General features: G+C 44.4%; 1 protein-coding gene across 12 annotated transcripts; it reads left to right on the top strand.

Moving 5' to 3' along the window:
• Positions 1 to 417: 417 nt before the first annotated feature.
• pecam1b (platelet and endothelial cell adhesion molecule 1b) lies at positions 418 to 13,958 on the top strand. 12 transcript variants are annotated; one of them, XM_024146651.2, is made up of 17 exons: positions 418 to 653; positions 777 to 800; positions 2,132 to 2,416; positions 2,621 to 2,778; positions 2,931 to 3,054; positions 3,327 to 3,599; positions 3,974 to 4,255; positions 4,986 to 5,267; positions 5,413 to 5,688; positions 7,135 to 7,236; positions 7,339 to 7,369; positions 7,810 to 7,892; positions 10,643 to 10,693; positions 10,825 to 10,917; positions 11,794 to 11,850; positions 12,661 to 12,686; positions 13,647 to 13,958. In XM_024146651.2, exons 1-17 carry the CDS (start codon positions 578 to 580, stop codon positions 13,755 to 13,757), a joined length of 2,334 nt encoding a protein of 777 aa, XP_024002419.1. In that variant the 5' UTR covers positions 418 to 577; the 3' UTR covers positions 13,758 to 13,958. The 12 variants fall into 12 exon arrangements, 10 of the variants coding, with proteins under 10 accessions (XP_024002419.1, XP_024002409.1, XP_070298800.1 ...); XM_024146641.2 differs by having other exon boundaries at positions 480 to 653; positions 13,650 to 13,958; XR_011479557.1 differs by having other exon boundaries at positions 482 to 653; positions 7,814 to 7,892.
• Positions 13,959 to 20,191: the final 6,233 nt, after the last annotated feature.

The following is a 20,191-nucleotide window of genomic DNA, read 5'->3' as shown; positions in this document are numbered from 1 at the left end:
GTTTTATTTTGTTCTAGTAAATTCATCCAATAAGGTATATGTCCGGCGGTAGGTAGCTCAGTAGTAGTTAAAACAAACAAAATCATAACTAGGAGCTTAAGTTAACAGTAGTTTGACAGCTTTGAAGSGCATGCTGTGATTTACGACAGTGTAAACCCTCAAGAAACAGGGTCTCCTAAGCACAGAAGCAAGGGTGCCCCTCTCCATGTTGCCCCATAGTACCTGCAGAGGCCCAGACACTGGGGGGGGGGGGGGCAGGCAAAGGTTAGCTCCTGCTTACTGCACCCTAAGCATGCTGAACAGTGTCTATGACTACGCACACGGCCCAGAAAGAGAACATTCCAAAACAGCAAAACGCCAGCAGCTCACATCCTGAGGAAACAACAGTCACTTCCTGGCAAATTAAGCCAAGTCGAGGGCTCTGCTCGCTGTGATAACCAGCGGCCAGGCGTCCCACTCTGTGGCCAAGGTAGAGCACCTCCCATGTCCTCTCCCTCCTCCCCTCCCACCTCTGCCCCCCAGTCAATCCTCAGCCTCCAGTCACTCCAGTCGCATCAGCCCAGGACAGCCACCACCAATGTGGGAGCTCCAGCAGCCCTCAGTCAGGATGGTCACCCGACTACTACTGCTAACCTCCGTACTCCTCTCCACCTGTAAGGAAGCTTGATAATAATCTACCTCTGGGAGGGTTTTGGGTTGGGTGGGGAAATAAGGAAGTATGGATTTTCTTTACATTGATGTACTGTTTGTTTTTTTCCCCCTCCTGTTCCGTCCAGGCCAAGTGGCGGAATCGCAGGCATGTAAGTATTAAAGGGTTCTTTAGGAGATTCTTAAAATAGGATAGTCAAGAGTGCAGTGAATGCAGTTTTCAAAAAAGGGGAACTCTTGAGTGTGTTTCAGGTTTTTCTTTTGGAGTGGTATGTTATTCAGCTGTTGTTTTGTTTCTCCTATCAGTGAAAATGTGTGTATTTGTAGATAGTGTGCTTTGGGACTGGACATTCTTGCTTCTATACTTCTTTCTAACGCTATGGACCTGTTTTACTAAGACATATCTTATACTGAGAGGTGACCGATATACCCTAATCGTAGTATTAACACAGGTACAACTCTATTGACACACTGGAAATACCATAACTGGGAGTCCTATGAGAATGGTGCCTGGATCTTGTCTTATCAGTGTTTTCACTCTTTTAGAGTCCGAGGTTGTGGAAGGCTTTGGGAACTCACTTGTTAGCAGTGTCACACGCCTCCTCCTGTTAGGATAAGGGAAAAAGCCAAGCACTGGGCAGAGAAATGAGTTCAGCTAGCCATTGGTAGAGATGGACGCCTTATCCTGACCATGCCGAGATTAGCKATTCTGGGCTTGGAATAGCAGAATACCTCTATTCTAAGCAGGGACGTTGACTCAATGGCTTTACCAAGACTAGTCAATGGTCACACAGCCTTTCCATGGGGTTCCGCTATGGCTCGTGCCCTGGTTGGAACTGCCCACTACCCTCTGCCCTCCTATCAGTGGTTTTCCCCTCGGTCGCGCCGGGCCCTGCTGAGTGACATTGGGTGGGGACGGCGGTGTCTKAAATAACGATGGGTCCCCTGAGAGGGTGTCTGTTTGCCTGTTTGTTTAACAAAATGCCTTTCCTTCCTCTGGTTGGCGGGGGCCTGTTTACTGGGACGTCCCCCTCGGGACAGGAGCCACCCGGACTGTGGGTCTCAACCTGACAGACTGTCTGCACTAGACCCCACTGGGAGGCCCCTTATCTAGAGAATCACTCTGTGGAGGACAAATGTGGGAAAACAGTTTGCTATCAGCATGCTCTGAATCAAAAGACTTCTTGTGGTGTTTTTGTTGAGGGTCTGTGTTTATGTCCAATTCATTGGTGTGGGTGATTTKATCTCCTGAGTATCTTGGAGCTGGAAGATGACTAGCTATATAGCACTCTGATTTATTGCACTGTTCTCTTACTATGGAGATATATTTTTTTGCCTTATTGAACAGATTCATGCCACTACAAGGTTGTGAATTCACTAAATAATGTGCTTTGGTACAAGATCACACAGGCTTGTTTTCTAGGACTTTTGTTACACAGAACGTTTGATCAGTCAGAGCATTGACCTTGAGTTCTTTCTCCAGTGTTCACAGGTGTCACCCTGACTCTCGAGCCCAGCAACGACGTCTCCCAGGGTACCAACGTGACGGTACGCTGCCAGGCCGTGGTCAGCAGCTCTGGGTTCCTGAACCGTAAATACACCATCTACAAGGACAACGCCGAGGTGCACACGGAGAGCATCACCACCGCAGAGGACCTAATCTACTCTCTGCGCATGGCCAGAGTGGCCAACACTGGGAAGTACAAATGCAAGGTGAACATACAGGACAAGGAGCTAAGCAGCAAGTCTGAGAAACTGACTGTGACAGGTTAGTACTCTGTCAACTCCTCTCTGTTGTGGACTGAAAAACTTGCAAGTTAAGCATTTCACTCTACTGTTTTACACCTGCCGCATGTGACAAAGCYACTTTGTATCCTGCATGAATGTAGTCTCTTGTAACTCTGTCTACGGCATGTGATTTTTATCTGTGTGTGTTTCCTGCGTGCTTTCACTCGTACTCGTGTCCGTCCAGGCCTGCAGACGCCAGTCCTCAGCGTCGACAAGCGTGTGTTCAGCGAGGGAGAGGAGGTGACCGTTAGGTGTAAGGCCCCTGAGGAGTCCGGCACTATCGTCTTCTACTTCTACAAGGATTCCAAAGAGCTCTATGAGGAGATGGGCAACGCCAACCAGGTGCGTTAATATTGAGTGTGCTTTGCTTATTTAAAAAAAAAAAAAAAAAAAATGTTTCACAAACATCAATACTTCAAGTAGCAAGCACACACGTTTACTTTTAGGAAATGTCCTTTTCTAGTTAACGTTGTTGTATTATTATGACCAACCAGGTGGAGACTAGGCTGCGATTCAACAACGCTGGCGACCACAGGCTACACTGTGACTACAGGGTCATACTGCTGCCAGACTCGGTCCCGTCCACTGCCAGCAACAATGTGGTGGTCACTGTAAAAGGTGAGTGGAGCATAAAAACAGACCACGACGGTGAACATCTCGGGTCGGTTTCCAAGACACAGGTTAGACCTAGTCTTSGACTGAAGCGCACATTCAGTGGAGATTTTCAGTTGAAATACCTTTTTAGTCAAGGACCCTACTGTTGTTCTCAATCTCAATGAATCTCTAATCATTTTAACCATGTCTGAAAACTTCATAGAAATTGCCTGGGGAAAAGTCTCTTAGTTTCAACCTTCAGCTTCCAGACCAATTTTCCTCGTTTTGTTCTCCAGAGCTGTTCATCACACCTGTAATCTCTGTCCGACCACACGGATCAATGATCATCGAAGGGGACATTCTGGACATCTCCTGCAGTGTCAGTGGTAACCTCCAGAACAGCTCCGGGCTCAAAGTCTACCTGAACAAGGGACAGAATCTGCTGAGTACTGGTCAAAGTAAAGCCAACCACAGCATAAGAGCCCTGGCCGAGCACTCTGGGGAGTTTCAGTGCACTTTGGAGATGGGAAATGTAGTCAAGCAAGTGACGGAAAACGTGACGATTACAGGTGAGTGAATGGGTTTACAAGGAATTTGAAATGTAGAATGTGGTGTTAGCTGTTGAAAAAAGCTGATTTAAAAAAAAAGCTATTATCTGTTCTATCAGTTTATAACCAAGTCGCAGCTAGGGTTAAAAAATTCTGGTGAATTTTTCTTAAATTCCTAGGTTTTTCAGAAATCCTGGTTGGAAGACTCCTGGAATCAGGAGCGAATAAACAGGAAATCCAGAATCCTCCAACCAGGATTTCTGAAAAACCTGGCAACCCTATTCACATCTATTACCTTATCAATGTTCATCACAACATTCCTCGTGAATGTTCTTACATGTACTCAGCCATCCAAGAGTGTTGATTAATCCATGTTTTTTTAATCCACCCAACAGAACTGTTTTCCCAGCCAGTTCTGACCATGTATCCGACAGAGGTCTTTGAAAGGGAGAAATTCACGTTAACCTGCAGGAGTACCAACTACTCCTCTGACAGAATCAGAGCTTCGGATGTGAAGTACTCCATTTACAAGGACAATTACACACTGACGCCGGGCAGCTTCAATGGGATATATGTTGTCCCCGGGGTGGTACGGAACTCGAGTGGGATTTATTCATGTAAAGCAGATGCCAGGATGATCTCCAAGTACAGTGCAAAGCTGCCTGTCCATGCAAAAGGTACTACTACAGCCTATAAGGCTTTAATGTGTGACCCAAAGMAAGTCAATCTCACTTGTCTTTGGTCGGTCCCTGGATGGGAGACCAGATGCTGCTGGAAGTGGTTTTGGAAGGCCAGTAGGAGGCACCCTTTCCTCTGGTCTAAAAAAAATACTATTCCAATGCCCCAGGGCAGTGATTGGGGACATTGCCCTGTGTAGGATGCGATCTTTTGGATGGAATGTTAAACGGGTGTCCTGACTCTCTGTGGTCACTAAAGATCCCATGGCACTTATCGTAAGAGTTGGGGTGTTAACCCCGGTGTCCTGGCTAAAATCCCAATCTGGCCCTCATACCATCATGGACACCTAATCACCTAATCACCCCCCTCCTCTCCCCTGTAACTATTCCCCAGGTCGTTGCTGTAAATGAGAATGTGTGCTCAGTCAACTTACCTGGTAAAATAAGGATATGCATAAGGATATACTGATAATATGTATGGATGCAGTATCTGTCACAACAATATGATATTAAAGGGGAACTCCAATCAAAAATGATAATGTGGGAAATTGTTCTTTAGGTGAAATTTCAATTTTTCAATCTTGACTCAACCTTTACAACCTTTGAGTCGAAGTTTAGTCYTACGTGTAGCTGCTAAGRAATGTTGGTGATGTCATTGGAAGGTAACCTCTCCACATTAACAGTCCATTTTMTAATTTCCGRCACTTTCCTTGTTCTATTCATTCCCCAGTTCTTGTCAGTAAACCGACGTTAACGGCCATTGGCAGAGTGGTTGTGGGAAAGCCCTTCCAGGTYCGCTGTCACTCAGACCGAGGCAGCCTACCCATCGASTACACCTTGTGGAAGAAGTATTCTGAGGTTAACTCGACCACCGTGCAGCAGCCGCACCATCAGGCCATCTTCCCRATCACCGTCCAGCACTACAGCGACATGCAGGACTATAAATGCGAGGCGCGGAACAACCCCAAAATTGACACGGTGGTCAGCAACAAACTCAACACCACAGTCATAGGTGAGCCTGTTGAAGTGTAGAATGGTATACAACATAATGCACGTCCATGCTTCATTGGATTGTAGCATTATTGGACCTTTATTATTTAATCATCAGAAATACCTTTGTGTCGTTACACCACCTAACACTATTCACCCTCTCCCAGTGCCTCTGTRCAATCCAGGACTCAGCGTCGTCCCAGATCTGTTGGAGGTCACAGAGGGAAATGAGATGTACCTGATCTGTGGGGTGGAAGGTTCCCCGCCCGTCACCTTTAAGTGGTACCYACGTGGGAACGTCCAGCCGCTTTTCATCGCCAACTCAACCCAATCCAGCGAGTCCCTCCAGATCAAAGGAGTGGGGAATGAGCACAGTGGCACCTACTACTGCGAGGCTATCAACTACGCTAACATGGTCCGGAGTCAGCCAGTCACCGTAGATGGTGAGAGTTATGCATACACACACACACACACTCTCTGAGAAGATAGACACACACACACATCTACAGTGATGTGCAAGGCCCTGCTGTACTTATCACAATAGGTTGAGAGACAGACAAACACCACACTCCACCATAGAGTCCACACACTCCACCATAGAGTCCACACACTCCACCAATAGAGTCCACACACTCCACCATAGAGTCACACACATCCACATAGTCCACCACACTATAGAGTCCCACACACACTCCACCATAGAGTCCACACACTCCACCATAGAGTCCACACACTTCCACCACTCACACGTCCACACACTCCACCCTAGAGTCCACACACTCCACCATAGAGTCCCCCACACACTACCACCAATAGAGTCCACACACTCCACCCACAGAGTCCACACACTCCACCACAGAGTCCACACACTCCACCACAGAGTTCACACACATGTATTTACTGCTCTTACTGGATGAAGAAGTCTAGATTAATTTGCGTTCACAGTACCACTTGTGTAAAATCTAAAGACCCTCTTTGGACCAGCAGCGCACAGTTTTGCTCTTCTCACAACTGTTCAGGGGCTGCTTCAGTGAAGCTGACAAGTTTACTTTACTTATTTATTATTTACTTATTTACTTATTTTACTTATCACAATAGGTTGAGAGACAGACAAACACCACTCCACCATAGAGTCCACACACACCATCCACACTAGAGTCCACACACTCCACCATAGAGTCCACACACTCCACCATAGAGTCCACAACACTCCACATAGAGTCCACAACGTAGTCTGATCTGATCCCTCCACCCCCAGTGCCTGCCAGCAAGGTTATCTGACCTCACTATTAACGAACCCCAACGAGCTCCTTTGCTGTGGCTGTTGATGATCATGAGCCACACTAAATACCCCGCCGCTAAGCTAACCTTGGCTAACCGTAGCCACTCTGCCCTCTATGTCCTGTGGTGTGGTTAGCGCCGACGGCTAACGCGATAGCACAGTCAATCCGGATGCTAGTGGCGACGCACTAGGCTCCCATGGGTTGTGACTCCTCAGCAAGACGTGGCTAGCACTCATTAGCCAGAGCAATTAGACCCGGCCTGCTTCCCCCCATAGTGGCACTACGGCAGCTACAGTGGCAAGGCAGAGGATGGGGAGGAGAGGGGAAATGAAGGGAACACTTAAGTTCAGACCCCAAGAGGAGGAAGCAGATGACTCTGAACTTTAAGATTGACTTTCTCTCTCTCTTTCAACCATCCTTCTCTGTCCCCTCCACTCTGTCCTCATCTCCACCCACCCTAACTTTCTTTTAACCTTTACCCTTTTCCTCTCACAAACACCCTGCCTACCTCCCCCCTCTCCCTTCATCTCTCTTCCCTCTCCCTGCATCTCTCTCCCTACCTCCCACTCTTGCTCCCTTCCTCTCTCTCCCTCTCTCTCTCTACAGTGAAGATGGCAATGTGGAAGAAAGGTTTGATCGTGGCCTGCTGTCTGCTAGTGGTGGCTGTCCTAGTCCTCGCCTGCGTGCTGCGCTACAATTCCAAGAGAGGTAGAGAGACCTACAGTCCCCCAGCAACACAGGCCTTTGCTGGTGTCTGACTATGTATGAACAGCCTCTTCTCTCTCTCATCCCCTTCTCTTTATTGTATAGGTAAAAGAGAGAACGCAGCTGAACTGTCAGTGTGAGTTGGCTTGCCTATTTCCTAAGTCGTTTTCTGTGATAGTGGCTATCTAGGATGATAGCATTAGCTGGCGCCAATGGTTTTTGGTCAGTGCTTAGCACCATGCTGCCACGTACAGCACGGCCAATGGGCCTTAAAGGGATAGTTCACTCCAAAATGAAAYGTTTGTCAGATGTTTTCAGATCTTGAAAGTGGTCTATTGACAAGATTTATCCATGTCCTGTGGTATCTGTTATGTAGATCCTGCCGTATGCCTCAATCCCAAATAAATGTGAACGAGAAGCACTATTTAATTTTAGGTGTGAGCTGAAAACATTTAACAAACTTTGATTTCATAATGAATTAACTCTCCCTTTAATAAGCTTTAAGGGTCCTAGAATTATGAAATMATCTCTTGTTGTGTCACTGCCAACGTTGACTTTATGTTCACCATTTCTCAGAAAGCCTTCGAGCCCTAAATCAGATGACTCTCTAACAGTGAGTCTTACCCACAGCACTATGGAGGTTTATAACCCGCCCGAAGGTAGCCCGTTTTCCTACTCTCTCCTGTGTGTTTCCGTCTTGACCTATCGTCATGCTTCGAACCATAACCGACATTCAACTGCCCACGTCTGTCTCATCCCCCATTCGTGTGTTCCATTTCATGCTAGCCGTTAGCATGCTAGCTGCTTGTAGCATGTTGGTGTCAGAAGTTGTCATCCTAACGTCAGTCTATACCATGACACCCATACTGTGTGCATGTAAGGGTCTCTGAGGGGACCTTAGGTGACTTCTTAACTCTCTGCATCTCCTCTCCTCATATTTTCCTGTTAGAGGAACAGAAATGCATCGTCTTACCGTCCAGCTGTAGACATCCTGTGCAACTTAGAATTCATGAGAGAGGACATGGCAGAGAAGCTTGCTGTGTGTGTGTGTGTTTAGACAGGAAAAGTAGCTTAGTTCCTTATACAAATCGATGCAGGTCTTAACAATTGATGTTTTACTTCAGCAAACATTCCTCATTAGATGTGCAGATTCTGCAGGGGTTTGCAGGATGTAGCTGGCTACAGGGCAGCTGTGTTCAGTAGTGATTGTGTCAGGTGTTGAGTGTTTGTTGAGAGTGGCCATATCATCTTATTACAGACGCAGCGCCACCCTTTGACGGCATGGAGGGGAGAGCGACCAATGGGACGCGAGATAGTGTGGCATCACTTCCTGCTGGCATCAGCAACAGGAGCAGCTACAGTCTCCCAGCAACAGTGTAGAGAAACCCCACAGAGGGAGGGACTTTTTTGGTTTGAAAAAAAAAAGAACATTTTGCACCACTTGGTTGAATAAAGGGATATATGGGATGAAAACCAAGGATAACAATTGGAACAATGGCTCAAACAAACAAAATCCCCACTGACATTTTAGAGAGGGAAGAATGGCCAAAAATGTCTTCCTTTTGAGAAAATATGACTTATTTGTTATGTGTTGTAGATGTAATATCAGAGGGTACAGGTGTAGTGGACTCAAGATGGCTGACACCAAGGGGCTTGTTGCCAACATCAGTCCCAGTGACAGACAGCTGAACTGGCCCTATTGCTCCCTCTCCTCTCCTGCTGCTGTCTGGAAGAGCTGTACTTTCCTGTCATTATCAACATACTGTCTTTGTCCTGTGTTCTCACCTCACTGTGTCTGTCTGCCTYTCTGACTGCATGTCTATCGAATGATGGAACTAGCCCATTTGTCTAATAGTCTGTTTGTCCAAAAACAATGTGTGCATGTCTAAATGCATAGACCTGACGCTGTATATACAGTACACTAGACAATCATCAATAGAAATGTGTGTATATATTTTTGGTTTGGTTAATTGATTGATTTTGAAGAAGCACTTCTAGAATAAAACATTTTTTTTTTTAGCAATGTGTCAATACTGTGCATTTTGTTTTCAGAGATACCATGAGCTACCAATGAATGTCTATAATGTGTAGCTACACTGAGTGTACCAAATATTACCACCTGCTCTTTCCATGACATAGACTGACCAGGTGAATCATGATGAAAGCTATGATCCACTTCAAATCAGTGTAGATGAAGGGGAGGGGACAGGTTAAAGAAGGAAGCCTAAGCCTTGAGACAACGGAGACATGGGTTGTGCATGCGTGCCATTCAGAGGGTGACTGGGCAAGACAAAAGATTGAAGCGCCTTTGAACAGGGTATGGTAGCAGGTGCCAAGTGCACCGGTTTGAGTCAAGGACTGCAGCGCTGCTGGGTTTATCACGCTCAACAGTTTCCTGTGTGTATCAAGAATGTTCCACCTTCCGAAGGACATCCAACCAACTTGACAGAACTGTGGGAAGTATTGGAGTCAACATGGGCCAGCATCCCTGTGGAACGCTTTCGACACCTTGTAGAGTCCAAGCCCCGGATGAATTGAGGCTGTTCTGAGGGCAAAATGGGGGAATGCAACTCAATATTAGGAAGCTGTTCTTAATGTTTTGTGCACTTAGCCAGTATATGTAGGCCATATTAGGTGCTTTGTCAACCATCTTAATATGTTGGCTAAAGTACTTTAAGACCCTTAAAGGAGTTTACTAGCTAAGGCTGCCTTGAAGGAATACTGAAACAATAGCGTTTGTGTGGAATTTCCTATGTTGGCACCAACCATTTATAAAACGGCGTTTGTTAAATAGTGGACTTGGGGGCAGACTGTTTGTTTCAGACCAGTCGAGTTTGAATGCAGGCAGCAGGTGGAGGAAATGAATCGCTTAGGCCCACTCTGAGGTTCAATAGAATCTGAGATTGCATTAACGAATGGGAAGTTGTAATGGGATGTTGTTTTTGCAGGGAGCTATTGTGTTCCTGTTGTTTACCAAACAGTAGCCAGTGTGCGTAAGGTACCGGAACAGCTCTGTGGAAATCAAAATGGAGGCCTGATATCCACTCCTTCGTTTGTCACAGAATGTTCTCTTGCGGTGTTCTAATCGCTCAGCAGCCTGTTAAAGGCTCCAATCAATTCTAGAAAACATTTATGGGGGAATTCTAATTCATTCAAGCGTTAGAATAATATTGAACTTGTGAAACAATAGACATAACTGTCTACTAAATGTTTTACCTCGCCTCAGAACTTTCCGGTTGGCGGTTTTAATTTAATAGCACCCTAAGTCTCAATTTCCTGTTACACCTAACAGTCATTTGACTTGGCTGGGCAGTAACTTCACTGGGAATCTTGGATCATTAGATCTCCTAGCTTGTGTCAGGGAGCATTGCTTTATGTCTGTGTGCATCTATGTGTTTGTGTCTTGTAGTTGGAGTGGATGCTGCTGTAAGTGTCTGGAGCGAGAGGCCGGTAGACCCAGGTGAGACCAACAGAGTACCTGGGTTATAACCTAAGTTGCATATAGAGTTCAAGCATGTGTTGTCTAAAGTCTGCCTCTTGTCTTGGGCTGTTTTGTGTGATGGAATTTATGTGTATCTTGTCCTGGTGCAGGCAGTGACGGGGAGAGCAGTGTAGCATCTAATAATGAGCCTGATGTGGAGTACACTGAAGTGGTACACCGTCAACCTGTGGACCCTGCCAGAGGTGACCACACACACTCTCTCAAACACTCACACACACCTGTTTTTCACTCGGGCTACCTCTCCCCCTTATTCCCTTTATCTTGCTCCCCTTTTCTACAACAGCTATCCCTCTCCCTCTCATAGCTCTCTCTCTACCTCTTCCCGCTCTCATTCTGTCTCTTTACTTATATCGAATCATCACAAGAGGGCTTGCTTTGCCGTCATTATTTCAGCTTATAAGACTCGGCGCCACTTCCTGGGGGGGTCTAATTGGCCACAATTAAGTCGTCTCCATAGTAACCTGTGTGATAACCATGGTGACCAGGCTTCCAGAAACATCTTCTGGTGAATAAACAGGAAGGGCTGAACTAATTGCCGGGTTACTCTCTATGGTACCAACCCCCCTTGATTAGAATACTCTGTTGGCCCCCATGGGTTTGCTATGGCAGTTGGTTGGGCTTATCCTTAAGCAGGGGCGCGACTTTGGTTTTAGAAGTGGGGGGGACATACTATTTATTTTATTATTATCCAGTTGGATAAACAGTCCAAACAGCCTGCTCGGAGGCGTCCGCATGGCCCTAAAGCACACCGTTGCCTCATTTTTGTATCACATACCAATGATAAAACCGATGGGGAAATAATGCAATTTTAGTATGTGGGGGTGACATGCCCCCGTCCCCCATCCCCAGTGAAAGTTGCGCCCATGTCCTTAAGTATCCAGTACAATGATTTGCCAGGAGATGGAGCATCTGCTAAGAGACGAGAGCAAGTAAATGTGTAACGGTTGTAATGCAGTGATATGTGATGATGATTATCTAATGTGTGTGTGCCCATGAGCAATGTTTAAGTAGTACAATTGTGAAACATTGTTACATTATTTTGTTTCTATCTTTTGCAGTTCCCCTGAGAAAAGGCACAGAAACGGTGTACAGTGAAGTCCAGAACTCCCCAACAGGTGAGTGCATCACACTGTAAATGTGGATTACATTTATAAAGTGCTTTGAACTAGGTCTCAAAACACTTGACATTTCATGGGGGTAACTCACCTCATCCACCAGCAGTGAGTAAAAGGAGGTGGAAGGTGAGGTGTTCATTACTGTATCCAGAACTGCTGGAACAGCCAGGTCTGTATGAAGGTGACCATTTCCTCTTGCTGCTAGCYGGAAGTTCCTGTTTTTAGAACGCAATCCAAGTTGAATTTGTCAGTGAAGCAGCCCATGTGGAAATGTACCTTTGTCAACACAAATTGAACATAAAACACGTAACATACATTTGTTTGTAACTTTCTCATCTCAGGTGAATTGGTGGGTGTTTGCGATAAGGGTGGGTGTTTAGGAAGAGGGCAGGGACCGCGCTTGTTGCTTTTTTGGCTTAGTTATACCCCTGCTGTGATAAAACAATGGGCTCTGCTTCAAGGGAACCAATGAGTCAGCAACTAGGCCTGGGCGTCATAACTGTCAAATGAGTCATCATGATGAATACATTCAGAGAATGATTATTATTCAATGCCCTCAGAATGTGGTCTAATGAACGAGGGAAAGGGAGGGTGATATGCACATCCTGAACTTGAGAATACTGATGCTGGGCTAAGAAATGGTACACATAAAGGAATGAGAGGCCCTATAACACACTGGGGAGTAGTAGTCCCTCATTCCTTTATCAAATGAAGGAGTACACACACAGAGACACAGGTTATACACTATGTCATCTCTGTAATGGACTAGAGGTTGTCCTTCTTCCCTGATCCTGTGTCTTGTGTTCCCAGGTGCACCTGGTGACCATTATGACTATGTAAGTACAGCTTGAGTCTCAGTGTCTTACATTTTACTGTCTGTGACTGTGAAAACAAACGCACACGGCAAACATACTCCGTAACCACAACTGACCTTTCCTCCAGCCCACAAAAAGGGTGAGGAGTGACAGAATCAAGGCCACAGGTCGCACCTTCTCCTCCTTCCCTCTCCCAACCAGCCCCAGTCACTCTGTGGGCTGAGGCTCTTGGGTAGTAGTAATTRCACTGTGCAGGAGAGAGAAGCTGCGGTCAGAGTTTCCAGGCAAGAACAAAGGGATTTTGGGCTGGGGCTTCCTTCCCTATCGCCCAGTGAGATCAGCAGCCAAAGGCCCAGTCAAATTATACCTCCATGCACAGCTCAACCTCAACCACCACACTGTCCTCCTCTGGCTACTCACCAAGACACATCAGTGATTTACAGACAGCCCATTACAATCCACACTGTTTGCCCTTACTTGGAGCTGAGGGACTAAGGCCGGGTTATCTGTTTTGAAGGGGAATTTGACATAATGAGTCAGGATATGACATGATGGTCTACACTTAAGACACTTAATTCACTCCTTGATGGTAAAAGAGGAGCAGCCAAGATTGTGGTGAGGTGGTTTTTAGTGATAAAGGAATTTCATTACGTGTTTTTGAATGTGTGCCGCTACCCCTGGAMAAATATCGTTTCGTATTCTGTGAAGCCTTGGTGAAATACAGTGTAGTGTTCTGTGAGGACCACTTTCAACAGTTGATGGATTTTTCGCCTGTCTTGAGAGAATCAGATTGTGTTCCAATGTGAGGGTGTAGAGTTGCGCTGTAACCGTTTTGATTTGGGTTGCGTTATGGTGTGGACTTTTCTGTGTGTGATGGTGTTGAGGTTAGTTACGTGTGTTGACTTTCATTGTGACAGTGTTTAACATAATTGACACTGTTGTGCAGTGTGTCAATATTCAGTGGGATCTCTGTTGTCTCAGCAGGGTTCAGTGGAGTACGCCGATCTCAACGGTGACCAACCGGAGGTCAACCAGGCCCTGCTGGAGGTCAATCACCAGGACCACCATGACCTCCCAGTGCCTGTGGAGTAAAGGTTACCTCTGATCCTATCACCACAAACTAAATTATCCCCACCTTTGCCCCCGAGTGTAACCACAGTCCTTATTTCAATATTGTTKTTGTAGTCTGTACATTTTCCCAATAAGGAAAATTGTTGACTCATGTAAGCTGTAGGTATTTTGCATAATTTTATAGCCAAATAAAATCACAAGTCCTAATTAGGATTTACTGTATAGTTCTGTCATACCTTCTAGACTCTTATCTTTGTTTACCTTTTCATCATGTCTCATGACCATAGAGGGTGCTCCAGAGTTCAGTTAGCCTGGCCCCCTCCCTCCAACACAGTTCCTTTTGATCTCCTAAATGGACAGCATGACCGTTCCGCTCTGTCATGATGGCAAAAAAAATCCCCCTTTTAGACTTCCGTTGCAGGGCAGTGTGAGTGGACTGATAACCTCCCTACTGTCACTAGACTGGGTCCACACCCAAACCAGGGCATTCTCCAGTAGGGCCATCCCTGAATCACACTATGGAAATAACTATGGAAAAAAAGAGTGAATGTAAACAGAGGACCTGCCTGTCTCCAGCTGCTCAGCCTGATGGCATATGGCATCTGTGATGTCACATCCTGCCAGGCTGTGTCCAAGTGTGTCGAAAGTTAGCGGGAGAAAAGTGTCAGGCTTGAAGTGATTCAGGCATGCAATATTGCACATAGTTTTAAATGACCTTCTTACTGCAGTTACTGTTTTTGTAAGATCACACACAAAATGGTCCAAGTGAAGTCAAGGTAATGTTAAAAACATTTTTTAAAGATCCATCTTTCTAAACTTTGAGAATCGTATATTGAGTTATTACCGTTTGTTAAGCAATACGTTATATTAATAGACAATGGTTACAATCGTCCTGTAAATTACAACGTAATTGTAACCAATATCTAGTATAGTGGTTTATCATTATTGTAATATTCAGTTTGGCCAGMAGAGCGCAGCATCCTCTTAAAAATACAGTGACGTTTGTACAAGAATGTTTCTGTTGCCTTTATACTTCACACAGACATTCGCTGTGGAGAGTTATTGGTGTGTGGATTCCGCCATCTTGTGACTAAAAGTCGTATGTGTCAGATAGTTTCTAATCATAAGAGCTWTAAGGGCCCATATCTCCAATTCTCAACTTAGTAGTGCTGATCTAGGGTGTCCATAATGTTATTCAAAAAGGTAAAACTGATCCTAGGTCAGCCAGCACTCCTACTCTGAGACGCGTTTTAAATACAGTCCCTGATTCTGTTGTTTTATTTTGGAGACGAGAATCCTATTCCTATCYTATAAAAACGCTTAAAGAAACCTAAAAGTTACAAAATGCAAATAGTTTGGTGTTTTTTGTGAAACTATAATATATGTAGGCCTATGTCATCTTAAACTCAGAGCACTTGCAGAGTAACTCTGTCTTAGAAACAGATAAACACKATTTTCACACCTTAAAAACACGTTCAAACAACTGTGACGTCTTTGTAGCGCTCCTTCCGCTGAGTGTTGCTTCCTCGAGTACGGTGCATAACGTCTTTCCTGCGTTGTTTACGAACATGTCAGCTAACACCGAGACACTCTCGTAATCATCTCTCGTAGTCTTGACAACAGGACCTTCCGTCAATTATCTATCTAAATTGTAATTTCCTCTCTTTGATAACCTCAAGGCCATTGGGAAACTGCAATGGCAGCATTGGCATGGCAACCACAAATGAAACCCTCTTCGTTCTAAGGGTCCATTTACATAATGGCCCCAGTTCTCTCTCTCTGTCATCGTGGTCAGAAGCCTGTTAAAGACTAATTAAAGGACATTACCGGAATGGCCATAACATCGCTTGAGTGCTTCGATAGTTGACCTGTGTTAATGGAATCATGACGCTGCGATTTTGGATGAATACATTTGGTTCATTTGTGCGCACCATTTTTCACATCTAGAGTGGGAAGTAGAATAATGTTTTGCTGGATCAGACAAGATGAGAGTAGCCTATAATATGATAATTMAACTGTTATGTAGCCAAATATCATTGTTTTATAGCTCAAACATATAGCATCGTTGGCCTAATGAAATGGCAGGGGAACAGTTAGTGCTCAAACACCCTTCTATTTGCATAGCATTTGCATATTGACTTACAGATAAAAGGAAACAATAGATAATCATCCTGCCACCCTTCACACCAAATGCTATTGTTTCTGCCCTGCAGGCACTGTGAGTGTTGCTAATACTGGCGTGTGGTGAATGGGCGTGGAGAGAAACCTGTGTATTTGTTTTGTCTATCTGTCATTCCAGAGTAGCCTACTTTAGTACTTGCAGTGTTTTTGCATTAGTGGAAGGAGATTGGACTGACTGTGAGAACAGGGCGGGAAAAGAATGAACTCCAATGACCGTAGTTGAGATGATGTGGACAAACCAAGTGTGAGCAGAGCAGATGTCAAATCAGTTTGTCAGCCAATCGCGTGACAGATTAGATGACTGTGAGAAGAGCTGGCGCCCGTTAATGCGATGTCACCTACTAGTGTTTGCACATAAGCAGAAAAGTTGTGAATTTGTGTTGTGTCGGTCTTTGTTTGGAAGGAAAACACATCTAAGTAAACWGCATTATGGTGCCAAACGTTTAAGAATTCTATCATCTGAAATGAAGCAAGGGAATGCAATTAATCGCCCTATCGTGCGCTGTAACTAATAGACAGGTGTGAATTACCTCTTAGATCCATGCACGTTATTTCTTTGAAAAGTCGGTGAAAATGAAGTATTGTCATCTGGGTTCAAAATAAAATTGTGGGCAATAGCAATGAGTACAAGAACTAAAACATTGGCTGAAACCTGTCTGAAAGAAGTTCCCTGTCTGCCCTTGCCCACAGGGCTGAGCAAGAATACCAGTTTGTCAGTGGTATGCTGGCAGTTAGATTGTTTGCATGTCCTTATCTGGTCTATTTGCATTTATTCAGCTCAACTGTTAAAATGGACTTTGTGTACGCTTTATTTTCCCTAAGCCATCTTTATGAAATATATACTGAAAATGCTCAGTTTGACTGACTCGGTTGTAGAGTATGTATGTCATCGGTGTTTCAGTATTGACCAATACTGTGACTAGCTTTCAGTGCACTCAAGGACAATACAAAGCCAATGGCTGCAGAGGTTTTSTTAGTAATCACCAGCACACTGTTACAATCATGCCTTAAAGATCACAAGACAATCCTTGTCTATTGGGAAATAGCCTGGTTATTCAACTTGCTCAGTGCAGCGTCAGCGTAGTGATAACCCTGAATTGGAAGAAGTCATTATGATGTGTGCTGATGGCCTCTGATTTGGGATGACCTGGCTCCTGTGACCTGACCGTCGCAGACTTTGTACTTCCTAAACACGTCACCCAACACTTACTCATGCCAGGTAGTTATTATGGCCAGCAATGTTGTAATTAATTCAACTCAACACTGTCAGTTTAGCGAATGAATAGAAGTCAATTTCGTGAATTTAAAATAATCATATAAAATGTTCTAATTCATACATGGTGTTTCCATTCAGTAGCCCTGTAATTTGATGTTATACAATAAAATATAAAATCAGGTAATAAATAATTTCGTTTTATATTGTTTACATTTACGGTAAGCTAGCACAGAACCTTTTACACAATATTTGCTACCGTCATTGTAAACCTATTTCTTAGACTTCAAATCCAAGGTTATTTGTTGTCTACACAGATTTGCAGATGGTATAGCAGGTGCAGCGAAATGCTTGTGTTTCTAGCTCCAACAGTGCAGTAATACCTAGCAATAAAAACAAAACAATACAATATAATCCCCCCAAAAATTATTTTGGGGGAAATTAAGAAACGAACAATGTCAGAGACCAGAATATAAATATACTGTGTATATATAATGGTGTGTATAGACAATATGGACAGTATATGAATAGAGAATTGACACTGTATAGCTTCTTACTTTCTTGTTCTTATTTCCTATTTTGTGTTTTTGTTCTACCTTATGTTATCTTTAGTGCTACATTTATATTGATTACTGCATTGTTGGGTTTAGAGCTTGCAAAAAAGGCATTTCACTGTACTTGTGCATGTGACATTCAAACTTGAAACTTGAAAAGGTGTGTACAGCAGTAGTAATATAGGTTGTGTGTTCCGAGATGTGTGTCCCTCGTCCATAGTAGGCTATTAGAAATGAAATGTTTTATTTAACTTCTTTTTATTTTAGGACGGCAGGTAGCCTAGTGGTTAGAGCGTTGGGCCAGTAACCGAAAGGTTGCTAGATCGAATCCCCGAGCTGACAAGGTAAAACGTCTGTCGTTTGGCCCCTGAACAAGGCAGTTAACCCACTGTTCCTAGGCCGTCATTGAAAATAAGTAGAAGAAGAAAATAAACTTTGGTATCAATATTTCCTGTGATAGGTGAAATGTACTATATGACAAGTATGGTGTGTTCCTTGACCTCTCTTATCAAAGGGACAACTTTTATTTATTTTTAATTCCTCACCTTTGATTTTCTACAAATACACTACTCTACACTGAGCCTTTTTATAAAATGATTTCTGAGATTGCAGAACACGTTGGAAGGGATCTTAGTCCTTTCCTCCATACAGAATCTTTCTAGATCCTTGATATCCTTTGTCAGCGTGTTTGGACCGCCCTCTTCAATTCAAACCACAGGAGACTGAGATTGCCATTGCAAAATATGGAATTTCTGGTAAATTTACCATATATGTGATGTGTGCTTGGGGTTATTGTCTTGCTGGAAGACCCACTTGCGGCCAGGTTTCAGGGGCCAGGAGCTGATCTACGCTACTATGCCCATCCAATGGGGCGCTGGCAAAGACCTCACCTCGTGCCTGCTCACCAATGGTCATCAATGGGGAGAACAGAATTAGGTAGGTTTAGAATGACCTGTTCAAACTTCAACATAGTATATGTTTGTGTGTCAGATATCACCTATCCCTAACTGCCATTGGTAATAGAACATTGACTGTATGTGTTCACAGAAACATGTATGGAGCCAGCACATGGAGACTTGCAAGATGATGTGACGAGGTCCAGACTGACAGACGGGCTTGATACTGATGTCTCCGAATGGAGAGAGACCTGGCACTCGGCATACACATTTTACTAGACAAAACTTTCATGTATTGTCTTTTTTATTATAGAATGGAATGGGGAGGAAGAAACCCTGTTATTCTGCATCAGGATCAGGGAATTACTGATGTATAGGGGACACACCACACAGGAAGGTATGACCTCTATGTTTGCCAAAGTAGCCCCATTACCACCAGACAAAATGCCTATAGGCACATTATTTGTATTGGCTGGGAATGACAATGAAAGGTACACATTGTTCTATTAGCAGAACACTGGTATTATGGTATTATGTAAAGCAGGTGTCAAACTCATTCCATGGAGGGCCGAGMGTCTGCGGGTTTTCGCTCCACCCTTGTACTTTATTGATGAATTAAGGTTGCTAATTAGTAAGGAACTCCTCTCAACTGGTTGTCTAAGTCTTAATTGAAAGGAAAAAACTAAAACCCGCAGACACTCGGCCCTCTGTGGAATGAGTTTGACACCCCTGATGTAAAAGGTTGTTTATTTTACTATCTTTGAAAGTTATCAAAACACTTTGTTTAGAGTATCTACATAAATTCCGCAATTGCATTCTTCTCATATTACTCTGTAAGCTACTGACCTATTCAAAGCTCCTTCCGGCATCTCATCATACATCTGCCTGTAGTTAGTTATTGAATTCAACCTGCAGGAGGTTTGTTTGTTGTGACTGAGTGGGGGAAGAACCGCTGCGGGCAAGGTTCTGACAGATGGGTGAGTCTTGGTGGTACCAAAGACACACCCACATCAAACCACACCCCCAAGCCAACTCATGTTTGGCATCTGTCATGGCCAGGGATGTTGCTGGAAAATGTTATTCTGAACAATTCTAAATAAATGATATTTAATACCACAAATATACCATGAAAACGGTAGAATGACAAACTAAATACATGATGGTTTCTTCCTTGTCTTCTCTCTGGTGGTGGCGCGAATGATGAATAACTGTAGGCATGTGTGCAGAGGTCCTTCGGTCGGAAGCTTMACGACTTTGAGCAGGCCAAATCCAACGTAATAAGAACAGCCACAGACATAAAAATATACCAGGGGTTGCTAGAATGGCTGTCCTCAAAACAGTTTGTTATGGACTTAGGGCACTTGTACGATGCACTTTAACCCTACTGTCAAGAGTGCTACAGAAACAAACTGATACACCGCATGAACCTTATCACACCAACAAGATCTAGGATCCAAATCCACCGCGTGTGGGCCTCCCGAGTGTGCCTGGCTGTGTCACAGCCGGCCGTGACCGGGAGACCTATGAGGCGGCTCACAATTGGCCCATAATCGTCCAGGTTAGGGGAGGGTTTGGCCGGCCGGGATTTCCTTTTCCAATCGCGCTCTAGCG

The sequence above is a fragment of the Salvelinus sp. IW2-2015 genome, unplaced genomic scaffold (assembly GCF_002910315.2).
Source record: "Salvelinus sp. IW2-2015 unplaced genomic scaffold, ASM291031v2 Un_scaffold16469, whole genome shotgun sequence".
Classification (NCBI taxonomy): domain Eukaryota; kingdom Metazoa; phylum Chordata; class Actinopteri; order Salmoniformes; family Salmonidae; genus Salvelinus; species Salvelinus sp. IW2-2015.
The sequence above is the reverse complement of the archived record's forward strand: the minus strand, read 5'-3'. Positions and strand labels throughout refer to the sequence as shown.